The 15426-nt window shown below is 41.4% G+C and overlaps 1 protein-coding gene across 1 annotated transcript in view; it reads left to right on the top strand.

Moving 5' to 3' along the window:
* Positions 1-15426, top strand: part of LOC124721171 (paired amphipathic helix protein Sin3b-like) — a 280712-nt gene that overhangs the window by 85025 nt on the left and 180261 nt on the right. The window contains exons 5-6 of the mRNA XM_047246007.1: positions 4691-4814; positions 6968-7167. Of these exons, the coding sequence (XP_047101963.1) occupies positions 4691-4814; positions 6968-7167 (324 nt within the window). The remainder of the gene's footprint in view (positions 1-4690; positions 4815-6967; positions 7168-15426) is intronic.

The following is a 15426-nucleotide window of genomic DNA, read 5'->3' on the forward strand; positions in this document are numbered from 1 at the left end:
TGATCTGTGATGTAGAGTTAAAAACCACCACGAATGTTGCAGTTATAGGTTATGACAAAGGACATGACTCAGCACATACATTGTTGGTTGTATGTAAAATTCTTCAGTTGCTACAATCACAAGCAGAGTAAATCAGTGTTATTTCAGATGGTGCCCCTAATCATTTCAAAAATCATTACCAACTATCTGAATTCACTTAGTTGTTTGTGCCAATGGAATGGGTGTACAGTGTTATTGGTCACGGGATGGTGTAAGAGGCCCCATTGAAACACTGTGGTACAAAACATATGTCCAGCTTCAGTACAGTTGCAGTTCAGAATGCTAAGGATTTTAGAAGTATGGTAAAATTGTTCACATCAACAAGCTTCATCTGATTGCCCAAAGTTGTAGAATTCTAATATCAGAAGGCAGAAGAATGATCTAAACAAATTAACAGTGTGAAAGAAATTCAGAAGACACATGTGTGAACTCAAATGATGACCAAACTTACATTGCATAACATCAAACAGCAGGAAGAAGAAATTTCATTTTGTCCCAGAAAATCTCAGAAAAAGCAACTTTATACTCAGATTCACAATCCATTAAGTAGGATATTTATGTCATGTGTATGAGAGTGACTAGTGTATTTGCATAGGTTACAGATATGAGTTGTTAGTTAAGTGAAATCATTTTCAACTTTATGATACCACATGGACCAGCAGCTGGATGTAGATTTCCATTTGCAAGGCAGTGACCCTACCACTAGCACTCACTTCCAGTCTGCAGTGTTTTGCAGAAATATAAAATGAAAATAATTATGCATTTGATCATGTATTTAGTTTATTGAGTTGCTAATTTCAGCTCTCAGCGGTCTTCATGGAAGTGCTATACTTTGAAACTTATATATTTTGCAACTTCCAAATATATTTTGGTTGTTCCTAGTTTATTTTAAAGTTGTGTATGCGACTTATTTTTAATAATTAAAATATCTTACCAAATAAAACTAGATATTTCTTTCATGAGACCAATATGTGAGAATGTGGTAATAAAAAATAGTTTAGTTGTGTGGCACAATTTTTGGACATTTATAAAACCTGTCAAATTGGAAATTGGAAACTCTCTTTTTCAGGGAATATAGTACTTTACAGTACTGATCAACAGTTCAAAAACAAAATAAAAAGAAAAAAAAAATGGGTTTGACACTTAAAAATAAAAAAAAGGGTTTCTTACATTGACTTGTGTTTTAATGTATGTTAAACTCAATGATATCTGAGATTATGAAGGTAAGATTTTTTTTCTTTGCCAGCCTGAATTGATATGGACTGTGTGTTGGGAATTATTTTCTAAATTTTTCAAAAGGTTTATGAGCTAGTGGTGTGGGCTGACATAAACTGTTTTTAACTTTTGATTGATAGCTGTTGAAGAATGGAACTTACATGATTTTAAAAATGGTAGTTTTATGCGGATGGATAAGTTTCTGACCACATATCAAAATATCTGTGTTTCAGTGCCTGGTCAGTTTTTCTCTATGGTTCAGAGGTCAGGTTAAACTGTGTGTCCCCCATAACTGGATGAGTAAGTTAGCTTCTAGGTTAGAGGAAGGCAAGGGAATAGGACCATGCCAATTAAAGCACAGAGCGTTCAAATTTTCAGATTGGGACCAAGTGAGGTGGTGCTGTGGTAAGACATTGGACTCATATTCAGGAAGATGGAAATTTAGATCCCTGTCTGCCCAACCAGATTTAGGATTTCAATGGTTTGCTGAAATAACTTGAGGTGAATGTCAGGAAGGCTACTTTGAAAAAGACACATTCAACATCGTCCCACATCCTTCCCTCAATGTGAGCTAGATCTCCGCCTCTATTGCTATTGTTGTCAGTGGGCTGTCCCTTTCTTCTTCTTCCAGTTGGTGGACAGCTTACTCTTTTTTCTCAAAATAAACATAACAATTATGAATTGTAGTAGATGTAGGTAAAAATTGTAGTAATGTAAATACATCTGTTTGCATGAGAAGTCTGTTGGTGTAAAATGTTTACTCTAAAACTAAGTAAAAATATATGAAATTATGTAAATAATGTACAGTATGTTGCATGAAACTGAAATTTGAACAGTGTAAAAATCAGAGAACGAGGAAATTACTTGAAATGCGTTACCATATACAGTTGATAATTATAATTGAATGAACTGAAGACATAAACTGAAGTGCAGAGATTTGCAATAAAGTTGAAGGGAACACGATACATCACCAAGAAAAGATTAGGCGTTATGATTTAGTGTAATGCAGTTAGGAATAGTTAATTTCACAATAAAGAAAGCAATGAAAGTTCCAAACTTTAGATGAATATGAACATTGCAGTTGTAACTGAATTATGAAATTTGTGTTATTAAAAAAGCAACTCAGGTCAACACAACGATAACTTGGAAGAAGCTCTTTCTCGGTATTTTTTAGAGGGGGGGGGGGGGGGGGGGAAGTGGAATTTCTTTACATAATTTGTTGCAAACCCACACCAGTTCTCATTTCACATTATTATGATGGTAAGATCTGTAGTTACTTGTATATTGTGGTAGATGAGAAAATTTTACGTGTTAACCATGTGGCAAAATACTCTCCTCTTGGAGTGCTGTGATTTGCCAAAAACGCGTCTCAACATCTTGAACTATTCATGAGATACAATGGATGTTATGAATAGTTCACACTTGCCACATTTCATACCCAGCAATGTATGATGTAGAATGCACAAAACATAAACTCATAGTGACTCCTATTTTTAATTACAAGCTATTCAAACTTAATTTTGAAATGTTACAATAAGTATGACCGTTAATTAAAAAAAAATAGCTGCTTCATAATGGAGCTAACAAATGAGCCTATAAAATTTGAAAGACTAATTTTTTTGTCTAGTAGTTTCTTTAAGATTGTGTGAGATAAGAGTGCAGAGCAGCCAGCGTGTGCACAGCCCTCTCTTCATATGGTTACTGCTGCGTCTTGACTGGTGGGCTGACCAGCATTCTCTGTGTGCACCCACAGGCACAAATAACTGTGATTGACTCTCAGTGGCAAAAACCATAGAACATCCAGTTCCTTGCACAAAATTCTGTTTGCACTGACATTACCACTCTTATGATGATGGTGCAAGTAGTGAAGCAGAAGAACCATATTTGTGGGGACTGGAGGTATATAATATGCCCTCATGGAAGAAACACATGGAGTATTTGCAGCTGAATCTAGATGAAGATACATTTAGTGTAGAATATTGTCCACAGTCTACAATCATGTTAAAGGAAACCTTGTGTTCTTCATTTACATTCATTCCTTGATGTGTGTGGCATATTATTTTGTAACTACTCAGTACAGGCAGAAAGAATACATTTAGTACCTTACTGAGTAATCCTGACCATACACAGTGATAATTCATGCGCTAGGGATCCTTACGCTATCATTGCAGTATCTATCTACTTACTTATGAAGTTTACAACTTGAATTTGTTTAAAGGAAGTAGCAACACCTGTTCAGTGAACACAAGACAGTGGAACAAGTTTTATGTTTTGAGAACATTGTTAAGTACTGTATTGAGTACATTTTCAACTACTATTCAAAAAAATATGCACTGCTCTCTGATGTACTTTTCAACAATAGTGGAATGGCAAACTCTCCATTTGACTTTATCCTCACAAACTCCATTTCCCTGCAGACATACTTAAGGCCCACTTAATCGAGTTGTATGAATGTAATTGGCTGCAGTGAATTTCAATAGTCAACTGTATTATTCAGATTTGAGTAATTCATGTATACTTCAGTGTATTATTACTGTTTAAAATCCCTAAAATATCTTGGAAAGTATAAAAACTGTTCTTGTGAAGATGATTCATGTTAATCAAATCCGTCTGTCCCGAGCTGAGTATTTCAGAATTGTCCATATCATTTCAAGATAATGTAGGGATTGTCCCAACTTGCAGGCCATTGTTGACACATTCTATTTTCTTAGCCTGTTGTTACTATAGTTTGGCTTAACCCAAAAATTGATTTTAATACTGCAGTGTTTTATTATGCATGGTCCTTAGTGGAGGTGGTATATCCTTTGCTTTTCTCTGGTTGTTATAGGAGTTTGTATAATTTAATGTGGAACCAAACCATGATGCACCTTGGCATTTTTCATATAGACAGATGATTGCCAGAGGTGGAAGGAGTGATAAATTACAGAAAAAAATTCCATAACTAATCGATACGATAATTGAACTCCACACTTTGTCCATTATTAATATTTGTGCACTGAAGTAATTGTTATGTGACATGTTGTTTATGATTATTATTGTTGTTGTTGTTGCTTCGACATTTTTAAAATATCATAATTAATGATATTTCAGGCTTTTCTTTAACAAGTTCTCACTATTTTTCGACATAGTAGGTGATCAGTGTCATTAATACTGTGACTCGGCTGAATGAAAATTAATGAAAACTGTATTGAGGTTTGTTTACAGTAACAATCCAGTAGAGTAATAAAGATAACTGAGAACTGCTCAGCATTCACAAACAAGCAATAAAATTCCTTTTGTGCCAAAAATACCACTTGTAAGACACTTAGGAATTAATCTTTTGAACCAGAAGCACAAAATGCTCAGAGCTGATATTTTGAACCTTATGATGTTCTTTGAGCTCCTTGTATAGCATTGTATTGCATCACAGCATTTTGAAATGGTCTTATTGTTCCAGCATTGATACCCCAGGTGTTATACAGCGTGTTTCCAATCTCTTCAAAGGACATCCTGAACTTATTGTAGGATTCAATACATTCCTTCCACCTGGATACAAGATTGAAGTTCAGTCAAGTGATCAGGTATGTAAATGCACTTGGGAGATTTTAATATGACGTATTAGCTTTATCGCATAAAATACTAGAGTGTACAGAGAGTATGACAATGCACTACTGCAAGTAGTGGCATAGTCATGAAAAAGTTTCCAGTGATCCAGGAAAGTATTTGCTTTATTTTTCTTCCACTTTCAGATGACAATGTTTGTTTGCAGTCAGGTTATTAATTGTGATCTATAATGATCAAACTCAGACCTAAAAGATATAAGCACATAGAGGTAGCCTAATAAAAAACAAACTCCTAACCACATAAATGTAAAACCGAGAACAGCTATAAAGCAACTACACAACATATTGATGCCTGAGTAAAAATGTGTTGCATTACACATATCATGCTGTTCCATGTGATGGTGTAGTCAAAATCATTAGCCAATTTGGCTTGATTAGTTAAATAAAATTATGGCATCTGAAGAGCATCATTGAAGTATAAATACTGCTCATGAAGATAGACTCAGTTATACTGCTGTGCTGCGACAAGTAACATGTCTCCATCCAAGCCCACTAGATGCTGCTGCACATCAGTTTACATGATTTTGCAGAAGTACATTCCTTATAATCAAGTGTATAAAAACTTAGTTCACATTTTATGAAAGGAAATTCAGAAGATAAAATGAAATGATTGTGCTGTCACGTCATAGAATAAATTTAATGGGAAAGAATGCTTTATTAAAACATACATCTTTGTTAGAAGAATACGGAGTCTCTTTACACAACTGAAACAATTTAATTACAGAAAAAATTACAGCTCACCAGCGAAAACATTATCAAATGTGGACAATGTGCTCACACAAGATGCCCACCAGACAAGAGCTCACAGTTTAACCACAGTAAAAGGGAATGAAAATGTCATTGGATGCCACAGTATCTCTGCCATGCATCATCCATACAACAACCATCATTATAAAGTATCAATACAGTAAAATAGATGTTATAAAATTATACAGTCTAAAAAGATATATATATATATATATATATATATATATATATATATATATATATATATATATATATATATATATATATATATATAATGGAAGGAAACATTCCACGTGGGAAAAATTATATATAAAAACAAAGATGAGGTGACTTACCGAACAAAAGCGCTGGCAGGTCGATAGACACACAAACAAACACAAACATACACACAAAATTCAAGCTTTCCCAACAAACTGTTGCCTCATCAGGAAAGAGGGAAGGAGAGGGGAAGACGAAAGGAAGTGGGTTTTAAGGGAGAGGGTAAGGAGTCATTCCAATCCCGGGAGCGGAAAGACTTACCTTAGGGGGAAAAAAGGACAGGTATACACTCGCACACACGCACATATCCATCCACACATACAGACACAAGCAGACATATTTTAATAAAGCTGGCTTTCCCGCTAAAAGTATTATATGAGATGTAAGCACAGTCATTTCCATTTTATCTTCTACATTTCCTTATATAAAATGTGAACTGAGTTTTTATATACTTCAGTATGAGGAATTTACTAATTTGAAGTCATGTAAACTGACATGCTGCAGCGCCATCTAGTGTGCTTGGGTTCTTGACACTGCAGTGTGGTACAACTTGAGTGTCACTTCATGTGCAATATTTAGGCTTCAGTCATGCTCTTTAAATACCATAATTTTATTTGTTTGACGAAGCCAAAAGGCTATGATTTTGACTGCATCATCACATGTGATAGTGTGAGATGTGTAATGCAACATATTTTTACTCTGGTATGGATATATCATCCAGTTGTTTATAGTTTTATAGTTTTTTGCTTTAAATTTTGTATGGTTTGACGTATTTTGTAAATTAGGCTACCTCTGTGTGCTTATATTTTCTAGGTCTGAAGATGGTAATTACCGACCAAAATTAATAACCTGATTACAGATAAACATTGTGATCCAACTGGAATTATAATAAAGTAAATAATGCAACAAGTATATTGTGATATAAATTACATAAAATTACTTGCGCAACACTATGTAGCAGGTGATTCTATCTGCCCTGCTGTGCCAGTGACATCAAAAACTCTTTTTTTTAATTTGGTTATGAAGTGAAAATATCCAAGCCTGAATATGTAAATTTAACATTTTTCACATTTTTGCCACATACATTCTAATTTGGTGAATTTCAGGGGCATTCATTCCAAGTATCAGTTTCAATGCCTAGTCCCAGTTCAGTGACTGCAGTACCTACACATGTGGCAGCTGGCATGGTGACACACCATTTGTCAATCCCAGCAAACCTCAACACCTCAGTGGCAGCTGGTGCAATACCAGCTACAGCTACACAATCAAGTCCTGTTGCTACTGGGATTGTGAAGCCAATTCATAGGTCAGTAAATCTATATAGATTGCTTTTATATATGAAATATAGAGACCAAAGATAAATTTGAAAGTCTCAAATGTGAACATAAAATAATAAATTCAAAACTTAAAGAAGATAAATAAATGTTACTATTAGATGTACTAGGGACTGAATTCTGACTGTCATGTTTCCACAGTTAGAAATCCATCAATTTACTGATAAAAACAAAAGCCTTTAATGGGAGGAGGGGGTTTTTCATCCAGAGTAGAAAAAAGGGAAATGGGCCACAATCACGCGCCCCATCGTGCACGCGTTTTATCTTCAGTTTGTACAGTGTGTTTTCTTCTAAACTATTCTACTACATTTGAACACTCCCTCCCTCCCTCCCTCCCTCCCTCCCTCACTCACTCACTCACTCACTCACTCACTCACTCACTCCACCCCTACTTAACTTCAACTCCTCACTCTCCATGGCTCCCCCGCTCTCCAGGATGTGGCCTTCCTTGGAACTGGTGACTCAGGACACTGGGCTACATCCATCAGCATGGGAACCAGGAGAGAAGTGGGGCTGGCGTTCCTGGAAGCTGTGGGCTGCAATCCTGTTAAGGCTGTGGCAGGTTGGTGTTGTACCTGGCTCTGGGATGGCTAAAATCTAAGTCTGGAACAAATAATTATGGAAATCCTCTGGGAATGATGTGTCCGTGTTTGCCACAACATTCCCCATGGATCATACAGTTGGAGATACCTGGATCTGGCATGCAGTGTCATTTCTCCCATGGCCAGACCCAAGAACAGGGTAACCACAGCTGACGCCCAGTGCTGGCAGTGACAAGAAACATAGGTGTCCGAAATTCCAGCAGCTTAGTCCCTAGACTCTGAGCCTGGCTACATTGCAAGGCTGGCATGGGCAGACCCTGAGCAGCTGGCGGCAGTTGAGGAGTGAGCCATCTGGAATGTGTCTGTAAGGAGACCAAACATAGGAGTAGGGATATGGGACATAGATGGCTGAAACTGCTGCAAAACAACTCTAAAAAGGACATGGAAAAACTATATGAAGGTGGATGTGTAGGCAGGAGTGCTTGGAAAGGAAAATTGCAGAGTACAGAGGGTGGAAGTGAGAGTGGGGACAAGTGAAAAGTTAACCTGTTCAGACAGAGGACATAAATGAGTGCAGAAGCCTGGAAAATGGGAACTGATGATACTGGGAAGCTAGCTGTGGATTTGGTAGCACTTGGTATGTATCTTTATGCCCACAGGCAGACGGGTGTGGCTCGAGGGCAGAGGTGAATGCAGGAACACTTGAAATTGAAGGGTATTGTGCCTGTAGAGCATAGACAGGTGCAGGAACACTGAGGAAGGAAAATGATTGGGGCTGGAAGGCATAGTTCGTTGTGGAAGCACCAGTAAAATAGGAAAATGAGTACAGTGATCATGCCTGAAAAGGAAAGTCAAAAAGTGTGCTAAGATTAGACACGGAAGACTGGATTAGACATTTTTTTGCATGGATGAGGCACAAGAAGGGGCTAAGGGGGGAGGGAAGGAGGTGTGGTTCTAAGAGATGTTGAAAGGACTGTGCGTCAGGGCAGATGTGGATGCAGGTTCAGATGTCTGATAGGGAGGAAACTGTTGCAGTGTTGAATTACCCTGCTGGAGGAGTGTCAAGGGCCTTATCCAGGGTCGGGCAGAGTTTGAATGGTGCTGGCCAAGGGTTCTAGGTGCCGTGTAAGAAACAGGAAGCTGTAGCAGTTAACGTTCGGAGGTGTTGACCTTGAAGAAGCTGGGTACCTCCAGTGACATGGAGATGCTGACCAGCTGTTTCATAAGGTGTCTCTGCTTCTGCTGTATGTTGGATAGCAAAGATAAAACATGGGTCATATCTTCCATGTTGAGGATGGACAACTGGGAACTACACATGTTGGTGCAAAAAGTCACTGTCAAAGTCTTTGTGATATAGGAGTCACGTTCTCACAAAGACATTGTCTACGTAGGGTGAAAAACATGCATAAAAGTTTAAGTTCACAGAAAAATATCTCGTCATCACTTGCTGTTGGATGGTAATTGGCACTGGCGCTGATGGACGTACAGGGGCTTGAAAAATCCATATTGCCGATTGATGTGGGACTAAACTTGGCAGTGGCACTGGAGCCAATGCAGGCATTTGGACCCAAAAAATCTTCATCAACTGATATGTCTTACCCCAATTAGGTGAAATGAAAACACAGTGCAGGTAAATGATGTAGAACAGTCCCATTAATAAATGCATCAACAAAAAATGCCTATTTGGAGAAAAGTTAACCACTAATGATAGTTTGTGAAAGTATGCACGTGATTAGCATTGAATTTGCACAAGTCCAAACTTAGGCTGAAGGCCTTCATGATGGAACAGTCAGAGTCTGCTATTCACTTGGTCACAGAATAAGATACAGTCTAAAGATCACTAGGTAGTAGAACGGTGTTCTGAACAAAACTTAAGATCTACAGGTGCAGTCAGCACACAGCCTGGAGCTTGACGTAAGACTCACTTGGAATGGCATTGTGCCATCCTTAATACCCAGGCCTTTTAGAGATACTAGAGCGACTATTTGCAATCATGTGATATGCAGAAACAAACAGGTCTGACGGGTCAGCAGTTATTAGTGGACCTTGCACTGGCACCTGGTGGCCTAGTCAGCATGGGTAATTGAAGCTCTGTCATATGTTGATGTAACCCCCTCCAGGTTAGGCTGCTTGCATACCACAGGTATGAGGGAGGTTGCAGGGCTGCCGGGCAAGCAGCCTATACACCACACTTGTCCCCTTCCCCTTCTCGCCTTGCTCCCCCCCCCACCTCCCCTTTTCAACACTTTCTCTTGCCACTTCCTCTTGCTCCCCCACCCTACTTCCACTCGGCCTGCGCATCCTCTTGCCCCCCCCCCCCCCGCGCTTCCTCTTGCCCCCCCCCCCGCGCTTCCTCTTGCCCCCCCCCCCCGCGCTTCCTCTTGCCCCCCCCCCGCGCTTCCTCTTGCCCCCCCCGCGCTTCCTCTTGCCCCCCCCACCGCGCTTCCTCTTGCCCCCCCCCCCCGCGCTTCCTCTTGCCCCCCCCTGCGCTTCCTCTTGCCCCCCCCCCTGCGCTTCCTCTTGCCCCCCCCCCCCTGCGCTTCCTCTTGCCCCCCCCCCTGCGCTTCCTCTTGCCCCCCCCTGCGCTTCCTCTTGCCCCCCCCCCCCCGCGCTTTCTCTTGCCTCCCCCCCCCCCCCCCCACTTCCTCTGGCCCCCCACCCTCCCGCACCGAGCGAGGTGGCGCAGTGGTTAGCACACTGGACTCGCATTCGGGAGGATGACGGTTCAATCCCATCTCCGGCCATCCTGATTTAGGTTTTCCGTGATTTCCCTAAATCGCTTCAGGCAAATGCTGGGTTGGTTCCTTTGAAAGGGCATGGCCGATTTCCTTCCCCATCCTTCCCTCACCCGAGTTTGTGCTCCGTCTCTAATGACCTCGTTGTCGACGGGACGTTAAACACTAATATCCTCCTCCTCCACCCTCCCGCACTTCCTCTTGCTCCGCCCCCCCGCGCTTCCTCTTGCCCCCCCCCCCCACTTCTTCTTGCCCCCCCCCCTGCGTTTCCTCTTGCACCCCCCCCCCCCACTTCCTCCTCCCCCCCCCATGCTTCCTCCTGCCGCCCCCCCTCAACTTCCTCTTGCTCCTGCCGCCCCCCCCCCCCAACTTCCTCTTGTCCCCCACTTCCTTCTGCCCCCACCCTTCTTCCTTCTACACCCAACCCACTTTGCCTTGCCCTCCCTCCCCATTTCCTCTTGCCTCCCGTTCCATTTCCTCTTGTGAATTGCAACTGGCTCTTTAATCACACAAAGTATCGAGTACTGTTGACAAGTTATGACTGGATTTGTGATTTCTTGTCAGAAGGTCACAGTGTATAGTAATTGACAGGATGTCATCAAGTGAAACAGAAGTGATATCTGGAATTCCTAAAGGGCGTGTTATAGGCTTTCTGTTGTTCCTAATCAATATGAACAATGTAGGAGACAATCTGAGCAGTCCTCGTATATTGTTTGCGGATGATGCTGTAATTTACGATCTACTAGTCAGCAGAAGACCAAAATGAATAGCAAAATGATTTTGCAGGACACAAATATCTTGTCCAAACGTGGCATTTGACACAAAACAATAAAAAGTGTGAAGTCTTTCATATCAGTACTAAAAAAAATTGTTGAATTTTGGTTACATGATAAATCATAAGAATTTAAAGATTGTCAATCCAATTAAATATATAGGTGTGAAAGTTATGAACAACTTAAATTTGAATCATCACATAGAAAATGTGGGGAAGGCAAACCAAAGACTGTGTTGTATTGCCAGAACATTTAAAAGATGCAACAGATCTACTAAATAGACTGCCAACACAAGACTTGTCCACCCTCTTCTGGATTATTGCTTTATGGTATTGAATGCTTAAGACATTGAAAAAGTCTATATAAGGGCAGCTCATGTTGTTTTATCATTAAATAGTCCAGAGAGTGTCACAAATATAGTACACACATTGGGATGGCGGTAATTAAAACAAAAGTGTTTTTCATGTGGTGTGATCTTTTCATGAAATTTGAATCACGAACTTTCTCTTCCGAATGCCAAATTACACTCCTGGAAATGGAAAAAAGAACACATTGACGCCGGTGTGTCAGACCCACCATACTTGCTCCGGACACTGCGAGAGGGCTGTACAAGCAATGATCACACGCACGGCACAGCGGACACACCAGGAACCGCGGTGTTGGCCGTCGAATGGCGCTAGCTGCGCAGCATTTGTGCACCGCCGCCGTCAGTGTCAGCCAGTTTGCCGTGGCATACGGAGCTCCATCGCAGTCTTTAACACTGGTAGCATGCCGTGACAGCGTGGACGTGAACCGTATGTGCAGTTGACGGACTTTGAGCGAGGGCGTATAGTGGGCATGCGGGAGGCCGGGTGGATGTACCGCCGAATTGCTCAACACGTGGGGCGTGAGGTCTCCACAGTACATCGATGTTGTCACCAGTGGTCGGCGGAAGGTGCACGTGCCCGTCGACCTGGGACCGGACCGCAGCGACGCACGGATGCACGCCAAGACCGTAGGATCCTACGCAGTGCCGTAGGGGACCGCACCGCCACTTCCCAGCAAATTAGGGACACTTTTGCTCCTGGGGTATCGGCGAGGACCATTCGCAACTGTCTCCATGAAGCTGGGCTACGGTCCCGCACACCGTTAGGCCGTCTTCCGCTCACGCCCCAACATCGTGCAGCCCGCCTCCAGTGGTGTCGCGACAGGCGTGAATGGAGGGACGAATGGAGACGTGTCGTCTTCAGCGATGAGAGTCGCTTCTACCTTGGTGCCAATGATGGTCGTATGCGTGTTTGGCGCCGTGCAGGTGACCGCCACAATCAGGACTGCATACGACCGAGGCACACAGGGCCAACACCCGGCATCATGGTGTGGGGAGCGATCTCCTACACTGGCCGTACACCACTGGTGATCGTCGAGGGTACACTGAATAGTGCACGGTACATCCAAACCGTCATCGAACCCATCGTTCTACCATTCCTAGACCGGCAAGGGAACTTGCTGTTCCAACAGGACAATGCACGTCCGCATGTATCCCGTGCCACCCAACGTGCTCTAGAAGGTGTAAGTCAACTACCCTGGCCAGCAAGATCTCCGGATCTGTCCCCTATTGAGCATGTTTGGGACTGGATGAAGCGTCGTCTCACGCGGTCTGCACGTCCAGCACGAACGCTGGTCCAACTGAGGCGCCAGGTGGAAATGGCATGGCAAGCCGTTCCACAGGACTACATCCAGCATCTCTACGATCGTCTCCATCGGAGAATAGCAGCCTGCATTGCTGCGAAAGGTGGATATACACTGTACTAGTGCCGACATTGTGCATGCTCTGTTGCCTGTGTCTATGTACCTGTGGTTCTGTCAGTGTGATCATGTGATGTATCTGACCCCAGGAATGTGTCAATAAAGTTTCCCCTTCCTGGGACAATGAATTCACGGTGTTCTTATTTCAATTTCCAGGAGTGTATTTTTTGACTGCCGCCTACATAGGGAGAAATTACCATAGTAATAAAATTAGAGAAATTAGAGTTTGCATGGAAGGATTTAAATTGTTAATTTTTACCACATGCTATTTGGGAGTGAAATGACCAAGAAATAGCCCAAAAGTGGGTTTGTGAACCCTCTGTCAAGCATTTAAGTTTGAATTGCTGAGTAGTCATGTAGATATATATTGGCACCATGTACTAGCCACCAGCAAGTCTCTGTATTTTGTAACAATTTTCTAATGATCTCACCTTCCTCCATAGAACTGTATAGTTTTCAGACCACCTTGTAGAGGTATAAACATTATATGGCAGGTAATTGTGCATAAAATAATCATTAGTGGTCCAACCACACTATCATGAGTCGGTCCAGATGCAACTTCCACCTCTGGTTATGCCTTCCAATTTACAATGGCATACTACTCTGTTCATTGAAAAGTTTTCAATGCAATTCTATATATATCTGGACATGTCGTTGTGGTGGTGGTGGTGGCGGTGGCGGTGGCGGTGGCGATGGCAGCGACAGCAGCGGTGGTGGCAGCAGCAGCTTCCAGTATAAAGAGTGGTTTGATGCTGCTCTCCATGCTAGTCTAAACTGTGAAAACCTTTTCTTCCCTGCATAATGACTGCAGCCTACATCTATCTGAACCTGCTTACTTTGCCCAAACTGTAGACTTCCTCTTCAATTTGTATCCGCTGTGACACCCCCCCCCCCCCCCTCCTTTGTTGTGCCACTCTGCCCTTTCCACCAAACTGGCAGTTCCCTGTTGCCTCAGATGTGTCTAATTGATTCTTTTAGTCAAGTTGTGTCTTTTTTTTTAATTTATGCTGATAGTGAACTGAACTGTAATAGGTATAGATGTACTACGTTAAGTGATATACAAAATTTGTGCCACACCAGGACTTGAACCTGGATTTCCTACTTACCACGGGTGGTCACCTTACCAATTAGACTATCTGAGCACACACTCCGAACAAACCCAAACTTCCAAATGTCACTGTGTATCTCTTCTCATAGATTATTAATTCATTTAACCACACTCGCACATCTTATGATTCCCATGCAGGTTTTAGAATCATGGCAATGAGAAGTCACTGATTATTTTTGTGATTTTTGTCATAGGACCATCTTCGCCTTGCATGCAACAGCTTCCCTGGATTAGAAATAACAGCCAAGCAGTTTATATTTTGCAACAAACTACAGTTTCAGTTATTGAAACTAAGTTTTAAGGCTCGCGATAAGCAGGAAATCCGGATTCGTGTTCCGCTCGTGATAAGTGGGAAACACGGGTTTGAGTCCTGTCTGGCACAAATTTTCATTTGTTACTTTAGGTTGTACATTTATAACTATTACAGTTAATATTTGAAACTGAAGTTTGTCACCAAATGTAAACATATAATTTTTTTCTCAACAATTTCATTTAGTAACTCTTCATTGGTTATCCAATGTACCAATCTAATCTTCAGCATTCTGTTTGTCAGAAACACCTTTTTTGTAACTGCCAGTCTGCATTTTATATCTCTCCTACTTTGTTCGTTTTCAGTTATTTTGATGCCCAATCAGCAAAACCCATCTACTACTTTGAGTGTCTCATTTGCTAACCTAATTACCTCTGCACGGTGTGATTTAATTTAACTAAATTGCATTTATCTTGTGTTACTTTTTTATATCCATCTTATGACCTCTTTCCAAGATATTATCCCTTCCATTTAACAGATCTTAAGAGTTCAAATTTCTCTTTTGTTTCCTATACTGCTTCCTCAATGTAAAGTAGAATGACATTAAAGATAGGCTACAACATTGTCTCACTCATTTCTCAACTACTCATACTCTTTCACACCCTTTGTCTCTTATAACTGCAGTCTAGTTTCTGTGCAAATTGTGAAAACTCATTTGCTCTCTGTATTTTATCCCTGCTACCTTCATAATTAGAGTGTATTCCAGTCAATATTGCCAAAGGCTTTCTGCAAATCTTCAAATGCCATATATGTAACATTGCATTTCTTCATTCGCTCCTTTAAGATAAGTCATAGGGTCAGTACTGCCTATTGTGTTCCTCCATTTCTTCAGAACCCAGGCAGATGTTCCCTGAGATAGGCTTCTTTCCATTCTTCTGTAAATAATTTTGCAACCATGGACTATTAATCTGATGGTTCTGCAGTCTTCACATCTATCGACACCAGCCTCCTATGGAACTGGGATTAGTACACTCTTAT

The sequence above is a fragment of the Schistocerca piceifrons genome, chromosome X (genome assembly GCF_021461385.2).
Source record: "Schistocerca piceifrons isolate TAMUIC-IGC-003096 chromosome X, iqSchPice1.1, whole genome shotgun sequence".
NCBI classification, from domain to species: Eukaryota; Metazoa; Arthropoda; class Insecta; order Orthoptera; family Acrididae; genus Schistocerca; species Schistocerca piceifrons.